The sequence below is a fragment of the Apodemus sylvaticus genome, chromosome 4 (assembly GCF_947179515.1).
Source record: "Apodemus sylvaticus chromosome 4, mApoSyl1.1, whole genome shotgun sequence".
NCBI classification, from domain to species: Eukaryota; Metazoa; Chordata; class Mammalia; order Rodentia; family Muridae; genus Apodemus; species Apodemus sylvaticus.
The window spans coordinates 8,333,212-8,345,289 of record NC_067475.1 but is presented as its reverse complement, the minus strand read 5'-3'; the positions used below and the strand labels follow the sequence as shown (position 1 = coordinate 8,345,289).

Sequence of the window (12,078 nt, the reverse complement as noted above, 5' to 3'; positions counted from 1 at the left end):
ACGCCGCCGGTCCCCACCCCCACCCCCAGCGCCGCGCAGAGCCACCCAGAGAGAAGAGGGGCGCTGGCTGCCACCACCGGCTGCCTCCTGGCGGCCCTCAGCCTCTCCACCTGCCCTAGTAGCCCATAAAAGTCACTTTCTGGCCAACTTCCCCTTTTCTACAGAAGGAATGGGGAGGCAGTGTGAACAAGCCGAGTCTGTCATGTTGCTCCTCTTTAACCTCGAGGAGAGGCAACTGATAAAGAGGCTTACGTAGCGGGCAAGAGTCTGTTCTCCACTGCTCACCTTCCCTTCACTGAAGGCAATACCACCCGTGCTTCCACACGAAAACTACACTTGAGTGTGAGAGGCAAGCCCAGCCGAGGCCTATTTGGATAAGGAGAGGCCCCACTTCCTTACTCCATCAAAAACAACAAAGCAAACTGAGGAGCTTATAGCTCTATGAATAGCATGTTTGTGTCACAAAACAAGGCCTCAGGGTCACCTCCCAGTACCACACAACAAAAACAGCATTAGTGAAACAAGTTACCTGGGGAGAGGGGAGGAAGGGGTGGTGATCCCAGCGCACTAGGGAGGTGAAGGCAAGAACAGAGCTCCAAAGCCAGCCTTCAACTGTAGAGTGTGAGGATAGCCTGGGCTTCAATAGGTCATCTCTCAGAAATCCCCAAGGAAAAGAAAATACAAAGGCATCGAGGTAGGTGACACGCGGACAAAGTAACCACTTCTGGATTCATCAGCCGACAGACCAAAGCTCAGGTGATGTAGCGCTCTGCTCTTGAATACAGTGGTTTGCCATCCCATTCCTCACCTTTGCCAGGAAGGAAATCTCAATAGGAGGTCTGCAGCCGGCTTTGCTCCACCCTTCTACCTTCACCTGTTCGGGTCACAGGACTGTCCACAGCCTCATCCCAACTCCTTAGAAGACCCTTTCCATCTCCTGGTCGAACTCTCCAATGTCAAGGAGCATGCCCTTTGGCCCTGCGGTGTGCGTGCCTCCGCGAGTGTAATTGTCAGTGGAACATATTAGACCGTTCTCAATCTGTGGGTCACACAAGACCATCAGAAAACACAGACATTTACACTACAGTTCGTAACAGTAGCGTTTGTAGGGAATGAGGACTCAACTTGGGTCCTTGTGATTGCAAGGCAGTCACTTTTCTGACTGAACTCTCCTCACTCAGCCCTAGCAGCCACTCCCTGAAAGGCCTTAAAGGCCCTACTATGGTTTATCACCACAGAGGACCCGCACCCACACACAGTTTACATGAGTGGGGAGAACCACCTCTACCACAGGAGGCAGCGATCTATGTAAAGAATTTAAGACGTGAATATCTAGGAAAGAATTGGTGTAGAGGATCCTAACAAGGGCTAGGAAAGATAAGGAGGCTTGTGTGGGTGACGTGTAAGATAGTACTGGTAAACACCGGCAGCCGACGGGGCAGGAGCCGACACAGGGAAGCTTCTGTGGGCGCTGTGTGGGTTTTGATTTCACTCTAAGATAGGGGGGCCACCTACAGAGCAGTGGCATGCTATGTCCGTCTGCGGCACGTTGGCTTTAGCTCAAGCATTGCAAATAGACAAACATGGGAAGGGAGGAGGGAGGAGAGAGGAGGGAGGAGGGAGCCGAGGGAGAGGGGTCTGCAGAACCGAGATGAAAGGCAGGCTGTGGTGGACAGGCAGGGAGCACCACTGCTCAGCCTGTTCCCACAGACTGCCTGCTGCCTTCAAAACATGGAAAACTGTCCTGGTGGGGAATACTTGTGGCAGCCAACAGTTGGCGGAGGTCGAGATAGGTTAAGTTTTGACATCTAAATCTGGGATTACTAGAAACTCAGGATTTGCAAATGTGTATATGAATTCCCGTTGTCCTTATCCCGAATCACCTGGGTCTGTCCCCAACCTGTGTGAGTTGTATTTTATGGTCCTGGGATTCAAACCCGAGACCTCATATGTCCTGAGTGAGTGCTCGACCACTGGGCTGGTCAGCCTTCTCTCAAACTAGACAAGCATCACAACAGTCAGCATGGAAGCAGTGTTAAGGCTTTGAAATGAAGTGATAAAGGCAAATAGCTTACAACACTTAACCACCAAGACTGAAAAGCACAACTGTAACACAACAGGTACAAACATAAAGCTAGTGACCAGTCTCCAGTCATTGCTCGTTGTAGTTCTAGGCATTTTTCACCTTTAAAAGTTGGGTTTGCAGGGGCTGGAGAGATGGTTCAGCAGTTAAGAGCACTGGCTGCTCTTCTAGAGGTCCTGAGTTCAATTCCCAGCAACCACATGGGGGCTCACAACCATCTGTAATGGGGTCTGATGCCCTCTTCTGGAGTGTCTGAAGACAGCAACAGTGTCTACGATTAACCCTGAAAACATACATACGAGTAACATATGGGCTCAATGGGTTATATTTAGGAACATATACATGAATATACAGATCTGATGCAATAACAATTGATTAAAAAAGAGGCCATAAATTTGAAGGAGTGGAGAAGGGCATTGGGAGGGCTTGCTGGGAAGGAAGGGGAGAATGTCACAATTAAAATATAACTTCAAAAACAACATCAAACACTAAGGGATGCTGGGTAAGGGGCACATGAACCGGAGAGATAGAGGCAGTCAGACATCTAAAGCTTTGTCCACATAATGAGTTCCAGGCCAGGGTGGTCTTCATAGTGAGGCCTATCAAAAAAAAAGAAAAGAGAGGACTGGCGAGATGGCTCAGCAGTTAAGACTGCTCTTCCAAAGGTCCTGAGTTCAAATCCCACCAACCACATGTTGGCTCACAACCTGTAATGAGATCTCACAACCTCTTCTGGTACGTCTGAAGACAGCTACAGTGTACTTAGATATAATAAAGAAAAAAAGAAAAAAGAAAAAAAAACTTAGGGACTTGCAGGGCCTAGCAAGACACTCAGCATGTGTGAAACCCCGGGCTCAGCTTTAAGGTTCTGAAGCCGCACAAGGCGACGGGAAGGAAGTGTGGCTGTGCAGCCACGCCCTGGACCAGTGTGGACCAGTGTGGACCAGTGTGGACCAGTGCCCCACCTCACAGTCAGCAAGCCGTAACAAAAGACTCATTTACAATCAAGTAGTTCAGGTGTGGTGGCGTGCCACGCTCAGCCCAACACCTGGGAGGGAGGCACAGGCAGCTGAATCGCCGCGAGTGAGCTCTAGCCTACACACTGAGACCCTATCTCAAAATTAAACTAAACTAAAAGTAAGCTAAAGTTGTTACATTGTTTTTGTATAATTTATTTTGGAAGACTATTTATCACTAGTAAGCAGTTCGTCAGACTTGAGCAGCAAGTGCTTTTACCAGACAAGACATTCCACAGGCTCAGCTTAGGATTCTGAACTGTGGCACTCAGCAGCAAGACCATGAACTTAGGCGACGCAGTGTTCTCCCACACCGTGTCATGGTGGGCATCCATCGGCCAGCACAGCATGGCAGAGGCAGCAGCAGTCCAAATCCAGGCATTGCCAAGGCTGGGAAGGTGCTCTGTGGCTAAGGAACTTTCCCCCTGGCCTAACCACCTGACTTCCAACCCCCAGAACCCATGGGAAAGCCACTCAGTAGGGCATGGGTCTGGTATCCCAGGTGCACTCAGTAGGGCGTGGGTCTGGCATCCCAGGTGCACTCAGTAGGGCATGGGTCTGGCATCCCAGGTGCACTCAGTAGGGCGTGGGTCTGGCATCCTAGGTGCACTCAGTAGGGCGTGGGTCTGGCATCCCAGGTGCACTCAGTAGGGCGTGGGTCTGGCATCCTAGGTGCACTCAGTAGGGCGTGGGTCTGGCATCCCAGGTGCACTCAGTAGGGCATGGGTCTGGCATCCCAGGTGCACTCAGTAGGGCGTGGGTCTGGCATCCTAGGTGCACTCAGTAGGGCGTGGGTCTGGCATCCCAGGTGCACTCAGTAGGGCGTGGGTCTGGCATCCTAGGTGCACTCAGTAGGGCGTGGGTCTGGTATCCCAGGTGCAGATCCACCGGAAGATAAAAGATCCACTGGAAGCTACGGGCCAGCTAGCCTGTAAGCTGTCTCAAACAAAGTGACGACTAGTGCCTGATGTCCTCTGACCTCAGGCCACATGTGCACCACGGGCTCATGCATGCGTCATAAGCATGTGTCCACCCCACCTCAAACACTGCCTTTCATACCAACAGTGCCTCTCAGCTTGCTTTCTGTCCATTACACTAGGGAAGGAGTCACTTGAATGCTGTAAAACACCAGGAAGCTGTGTTCGGAGCCCAGTCTGTAAGGAATGACTGGCTCTGTCTGTAGCCAGCAATGGACAGAGGCGCACTGACAACAGGCAAACCTTAGAAGTAAATCTCTGTACTATTTTATGTTGCTATCACAGACACTTGATACAGGTAACATTTTAAAGATTTATTTGGCTCATAATTCCGGAAGCTTGGGTGGCACTGGCACGCAGGTGAGGCTCCTTGCTGTATCACAGGATGGTTTGCAAACAGGGAGCTGTGTGCCCCTTAGAACACCCCGCCGTGGGGAACCGTCCCCGCAAGCACCGCTAAGCCCTCCAGAAGGCAGAGCCACAAACCTAGCTGCTTTCCACAAGGCCCCACCGTCAGAAGGGCCGGTCGGTCACCTCAGGAGAGAAGCTTCCAGAACATGGACCATGTGGGGGTGGGGGGGCGGTCAGGAGCAAAACTGTGGGCCATACACTTCCTGGGTGCGACATATGGCAAAGTGGCTCTCACAAGCCAGCTACGGTGTGTTATCTCAGGATGCAGGTTCCGAGTTCTGATGCCTCCTATATATAAATGTGCCGGGGAGCTTCTGTGACACACGGACAGTCAGAAGTCGGTCTGAGAGGTGTCTGACGTGGCAGCTGCTTTGTTATGGCTTTTAAGTAAAGGATAAAAAGCGCCCCCAGGAAGGAGTGCTCTTTTTTGCTGTACCGGAATCCAGCTCTTCCTAGCCTAAGCAACGAAGGTTACTGTGTAGGGTTTTTGTTGTTTTGATGTATAAAAAGCCAAATAACCTAAAAAGACCCAAAATTTGTACATTAGATCAAAGACAGCAGGAAAGAGCAAGGGAGCAAATGGGGGTAAACGGTGTGGTAAAGTATGAAAGAATACAGAAAACATGGAAAAAGCTGTGAAAAGTTGCGTCCGACCACAGGGAGGATGGCATGGAGACAAGAGGAGGGTGTGGGGAGGGGCACAGCGGGACAAGGGGTGTGTGACAGCGGGGACAAGAGCAGACAGAAGTGCTCACAAAGGCTGCAGCCAAGGGTGAAGCCCCACAGTGTGGAGAGACAGACGTGATGGTCTATGGAGGGGTTTCTTAAACATGGCACAGTTCTGTGAGGTGTGAACACCTTTACTAACAGCATTCAGGAGGCAGAGAGAGGTGGGGCTCTGAGGTCAAGGCCAGCCTGGTCCATGGTGCCAGGACAGCCAGAGCTGCCCAGAGAAACCCTGCCTTGAAAAAAAACCTAAAAAAGAAAAGTCTGTGTGATGTTTAAAGGGGAAAACCACAGAGGACAGAGATGACAAAACATAAGCCAGATAACGACACTGGGATCAGAATCTGGATCTGGAGGATACAGAACCCCATCGTTCTTCCCTACATCTGAGAGCAGAGTCAGCTCCTGCCTGTGACCTGATCATAGAGGTCACAGGAGTTCATACACTTAAGTTTAAAAATAAGAAAGACTGGTAGCGCACTGTGATCTTGGCATTTGGGAAGTGGAGGCAACAGAATCCAGAGTTGGATCAGACTTTCTTACACACACACACACACACACACACACACATACACACACACACACACACACACACAAAGAGACAGAGAATTTAAGAAATAGGAGCTGGGTGCGCCGTTCAGTGATGGCGTCCTTGCCCAGAGGGCATTCCGCCCAGGCAGGGTCGCCGAGGAAGAACAGTATCACCTCACCAGCTTACTCTGCCTGATGGTCTTATTCTCTGAAATATTTCAATCAAAATAAGAATACTGAAATGTTATTAATCACAATGGTATCTTTATTTCCATGGTAGCACAAACGATATCTGGTAGTATTCTACATTTGATTTCAGTCCTCCTTTCTCTCTGCCTCCCTCTGTGGCCTGTGAAAGGGCAGACCTACGGAGGCGTCTGTGACCGCACGCCATAGAGAACATGACTAATGCAGCCAGCACATCACCAAGACACCTTCACTGGTTTATTTGGCTGGAACAGAAAACATGCTCACTCCACTGCCGTGAAGGACGGGGCTGCTGTCGGCCACTGCAGTGATTTACTTTATACAAATTAATGAGTTCCGTCCTTACAGTGAAGAGGCAGATACGCTGAGGCCAGTCAGGAGGACGGACATGACATAGTCACTAAGAACAAGCAGTTCACAGCCAGTCATCACAGGGTGCAGACCACTCACTTTCACATACACATTGTTTTTGAACATTTATTTGTTATATGTAAGTACACTGTAGCTGTCCTCAGACACTCCAGAAGAGGGCATCAGACCTCATTACAGATGGTTGTGAGCCACCATGTGGTTGCTGGGAATTGAACTCAGGACCTCTGGAAGAGCAGCCACAGCTCTTAACCTCTGAGCCATCTCACCGGCCCCCACATACATATTTCTTAATTTAACAATTCACAGATTTTAACTCAGGCTGATTCTCATAGTCAGTTTAAAATTACAGTTTAATTATGTTAATTATCAATACTGTTCATATTAAAAATAAAAACCAGCGTTATGAACACAGCTTGCAGTCTGGTCCGGACAGGCCGGGGCGGAGCTCACCTCCGCTTTCTCACCCTCCCGCTGGCCCTCCCCATCTCTAGGGCAGTTGCCAGAAAGAAAGGAGGAAACGCTACATCTTACAGCCGAGAAACACTTGTAAATACTTCCAGTAGTCAGTCAGCTCAACAAATCAATGGCTCATGTGAGAAGTGTGTTTCGGGAGACAGACACAGCTCTTTCGAGCTGACTGTTACAGAATAGAAAACCGTGGCTTCTTGTAAAAACAGAGAATTCTGTTTTGTTAATTTATGAACATAGTGTTAACCTTTGGGAAGAAATAACTACTTTTTTAGTTGAACAAGAACATAGAAAAACAAACAAATAAAGGAAAATAAATCAACTGAAGTTGTCCCAGTTTTCTCAGGCTCAACTCTGCCCTCGATCATCTTGCACATGGTAGCTATCTTCGGCTAACACCGTGAGTCTTCTTTCCGTAACAGGCTCTACCCTCGCTTGATATTTTGCTTTTATCTGTTAAAGCATTGCTTCTATGTTTAATTTTAAGGCAAATAAAAACTGGTATGTATTTTCAACAGTCAGAGCCACAGATAGTCTTTTTAAAAAGACATTTTCCTTTAAAAAGTTAAGCTTTCCCAAACCTCCCACCAAAGATTTTTCTCCTACATTTATTGCTCCCAAATTTTATTTGGTCATTCTGATCTCTTTTATCAAAGGCCACAAACTATCTTGTTTATATTCTAGTTAATAACCCATCAAAACTTAAGCACTGAGTTTGACAAAGGAACCCTTTCTTGAAGATGGGCAATTTATTTTTTTAACTGGAATGTAAAACCAGAAAGAAAATCAAATACTTTTTGGAAAGGTCACCCACCAAGATCATCTCACATCATTGCAGGTTTACTGTTATACAGTGCAGTTCTTCCAAACCATTTCAACGAGGATTTCCCTCTAAAAGATAGTACACTTATATCGCTGTTTACAAAACCACAGGACAAAACACTTAGATCTCCAATGAATAAATGAATATAATGCACAACTGTCTTGCTTATGTGGTAACAGGAAGGCACGCACACATGTGTCACATTGGTGACAGCTCATAGGTAAAAATATCTAAAGTGAAAGCAGGAAGGGAGCTGGGGCTCAGTGCGCTTCGTCCTCAGGCAGAATCGCGCATGGTGGTCAGGAAAGGAAGAACTACGGGGAGAAGGCAAAGGCCGTGCCTGAGAGCACAGGCCTCAGAGCCTGCAGCTAATGGCACAGGTAACTGATTACATAACTGTGATGCACCTATATGCTTAAAGTCTTAAAAAATTAAACTTCTTTTCACTTTTTATTTTCTCATCATTAACCTTAATCTAGGCACTTTAATCTAAAAATGCATTATTTAAAAACCCATTTCACATCCTTCTGTATAATTCTCTCTTAAAATCAATGCAGCCCACTTTAGAACAACAAGTCAGTGAATCCAATCCACTGGTGAAAACATGGTTCATGATCTTAAAGCAAAATTAATGAAACCTTGAAAATATAGAATGTACTTTGAAGGTTACTTATAACCCAGTTGCTCATATGTTTATCATAAGGACATAAAATTATACTCCCATAGCATTTAAAATATTAGCATTTTACAACTGAGAGAAAAATTCCTTTAAAACGTAAGCTCAAAGTATGAGTATTTTTAACATTTCTGCATAACATGACAAAGTTCTAATGTGATAAACTCTATGTAATTAAAAGTTTGTTTTGTGAAAAAAAGGAAATTATCTTATTCTAAAGTTTAATACTTTAAGCAAGCCTCAAAGTTACATTTAAAAGAGGATACATTTTTAATTCTTTTTTTTGTAAATAAATGATATTTTCAAATTTAATATTCATCTGAGGGAAAATGAGATAAAAATACTCAGTGTATCATAACTTACAGGACAACAGTAACAGCCTCTGGCCTGCAGGCGACCCTCCCCAGGTGGGCACTGTAAACTGCTCACCACCCTCAGCTGGGCAGCCAGTCCTTTGTGAGGGTGACTTCTTTGATTCAAATACAGTAGCAAATATACAAGTCATGGGTAAACAGCACAGGTAAACATCTCTATCGTATAAATTCTATTAAACAAATAGTAAATATGGTTAGAAATACATTTCAGGCAAAGTTAAGTATGTTGATGCTAGAAGTCATAGATTGTTACACAAATACAATCACCTTGGGCTAGTGTATTTTCAAGGAGCAAAGCGTCAAGACACATTTGAGGATGATACTGGACACTGCAGATTGTGTGAAGACAATGGACTCCTATAGCATTGGCTTCAATTCAAGCAACAGTCACAAGATATGCAACATTTCACAACTTAAATTATTACCCAAAGATTATTAAAAAGTCACTCTGGATCCATAGCATGGCTTCAATGACAAACCTCCTGCATACATGCAGGACACCCACCCATCCTTGACAAGGCCCTCCTCCCTGAGGCCACACCCACCCATCCTTGACAAGGCCCTCCTCCCTGAGGCCACACCCACCCATCCTTGACAAGGCCCTCCTCCCTGAGGCCACACCCACCCATCCTTGACAAGGCCCTCCTCCCTGAGGCCACACCCACCCATCCTAGACAAGGCCCTCCTCCCTGAGGCCACGTTATCAATCCTGTAGACTCTGAGGCCCACTCACCGTCGGCAGTTACCCTAGAGCACTGGACAGTGGTCTCAAACCTCTTCTGGTACTTATTGTACTTTGGCTTCTAACAGCGCAGTGGGCACAGTGTGGGAGTGCCCGCTAGTACAGGCAGTGGCATGCCTCAGGGCGTCTGCACCAAGACAGGTGACTAGCAGCTCCGTGCGGCGCATGAGTAAGTGTGTGAGGTCCTCTGCCAGCGTATCTATGCTGGAATAGCGCACCTTCTCAAAGTCAAAGATGTCTTTGAGAAAGAAAAGAACTTGATTCTGGAAAAGGAATACACAGACATTGGCATTTATTAGGCTGCAATTCGTTAAAGCTATGAATTGTTGACACTGGACCAGACTTTAAACTAGGAGTCAGGCATTTTAGTTCTGAGGCTGGTTTCACGTCTCACTGGCAAGGGACTTTGAACAAGTTTGAGCCATGTGTAGTCCTGGCTGTGCTCAAACTCACAAAGTCTGCTTGCCTCTGCCACTCAAATGCTGGAATCCTCTCAAAGGGGCTGGAGAGATGGCTCAGCGGTTAAGAGCACCGACTGCTCTTCCAGAGGTCCTGAGTTCAAATTCCAGCAACCACATGGTGGCTCACAACTATCTGAGAAGAGTCTCTGCAGGGAGCTAATATACTGACGCACATTTAAAGTAAGCTGTTGACTATTAAACACTAAACCTCAGCTACAATGACGTGATGGAAGAGAATGAATTGCAAAGAGAAAGCCAGCAGTCTAGTGCCCCACTCTGACAGGAAGGCAGGGTTGGAGAACTCAGGACAGCTTGGCCACCGGCTCTACTCCACAGATGCACACAATCTACAACTGGAAAGCTACGTAGACGAGCCACAAATTAATGAGTTCTAAATGACATCACTAGATAAAATGAAAGCATCCTAAATCATTTATAAAACCATTGTGTTAATAAAGCAAACAAACTTTTAGAAACTTCATAGTACAGCAGGGCATCTGTCCAAGCATTCAGGTTCATACTCCTCTGCACTGTTGGTTCCTGAAATTCATTACCTCAACACTGCCAAACACAGAGGTTTCCCTGATACTTGGCCAGCCAGAACATTCTGCAGTGAATGCTAACAAACATTTTGGCAAGCAAACTTCAGACATGACAACAAAACTTATTATGTGAAAATTCTTATGTGAAATCTAACAGCTTAGATTTCAACATTTCTATCACCTTGTGCAGAATTTAGTTCTATATCTCAATACCACACAGGTCATTTTTGTAGTATTTCTCATGTGTCATTGTAATATGATAGTATCCAAGACAGAAAAAACTAGACACAGTCAGTGGACCTGGGGAGTCTATTCTAGCTGCAGGGCACCAGTTCTCTCTCTCTCTCTCTCTCTCTCTCTCTCTCTCTCTCTCTCTCTCTCTCTCTCTCTCTCTCTCGATTTGGTTTTTTCGAGACAGGGTTTCTCTGTGTAGCCCTGGCTGTCCTGGAGCTCACTCTGTAGACCAGACTGGCCTCGAACTCAGAAATCTGCCTGCCTCTGTCTCCCAGAGTGCTAGGATTACAGGCGTGTACCACCACCGCCCGGCTTGGGCACCAGTTCTCTAAGGCACTGTTCTGTAATATTAACGCTGATATTACTGTCACCGATTTATTACTGGCATTTAAATATAGAATTAGGTGAGTTTTATAACTTTACATGTTATACAAAAGTAAACAACTTTATTTTATTCTTTAAAACAAGGATTCAATGGCTGAACATACCTTAAAGAAGCAACATAAGTCATAGAGAGAATTTCTCGGACCCAAGAAGCCCCAGGCTAAGACAGGACTGACATGCTCACAGATGGCATAAAAATGGGCGAAAAATCCATCTGAGATCTGCTGGGAAACAAAAGGCAATCAGTACACTTTTATCTTATTAAATTTACTTTCTCTAGTAATGAAACATAAACTGCTAGCCATTATGTGGTCAGAAGTCTTCGAGAGCAGCCCAAGGTTCCATGGTGAGACAGCCATTGGGAACACTAACAAACTCAAAAGTAACCAAGAATCAGAGGGTTTATACAGGTTTCATACTCTAGCCAGCAGTTTCAGAGGAGAGGCAAACTCACCTCATAGAAACACAAGGTAATCCTTCCTTATCCAAGGCTCCAGCCAGAAAAATTTCAGACTTTTTAAAACTCTGGAACACCTCTTCCAACAAGGACAACTTACTCTAACAAACCACCTCCTAACCCTTCCCAAACAGTTCATCGGCTGGGGACCGAGATGCAAATATATAAGCCCACAGGGACCATCCCCAGTCATCTTGGAGTTTGCATTTAACTTCTACTTCCTAAAAGCAATTATCGAGTCGTACCAAGTTCTAACAATGATATAATATTCTATGTAATTTTTATGGATATTTTGACTAGTTTTCATGATTTGAAAGTTCTACTCAACTGTAGCGACCAAAGCCCCCTTCTAAAATAGGTTTTAAAGGATTAAGCACTAAATGCCTAAGCATCGAGGCTTGAGGTGGCACTCAGTAGGTAGACTGCTTGCCTAGCACACACAGCACCCTGGGATGATACCCCGCACCCTACAAGCCAGGTGTGTTGGGGTGCAGCTGCAGTTTGACCAGGAGTGCTGGGATGCAGTTGCAGTTTTAGCACATGGGTAGTAGGAGTAAAAGGATTAGGATTGCAAGGTCATTTCTGGCAACACAG

At 46.2% G+C, this 12,078-nt stretch overlaps 1 protein-coding gene across 7 annotated transcripts in view; it reads right to left on the bottom strand.

Moving 5' to 3' along the window:
• Positions 1–5,986: 5,986 nt before the first annotated feature.
• Miga1 (mitoguardin 1) overlaps positions 5,987–12,078 on the bottom strand; it is a 61,699-nt gene continuing 55,607 nt past the window's right edge. For all 7 annotated transcript variants that reach the window (XM_052178922.1, XM_052178927.1, XM_052178923.1 and 4 more), the window contains 2 exons: positions 11,132–11,248; positions 5,987–9,669 (listed from right to left, as the gene is read on the bottom strand). In XM_052178922.1, coding sequence (XP_052034882.1) covers positions 9,451–9,669; positions 11,132–11,248 — 336 coding nt within the window. In that variant the 3' untranslated portion in view covers positions 5,987–9,450. The remainder of the gene's footprint in view (positions 9,670–11,131; positions 11,249–12,078) is intronic.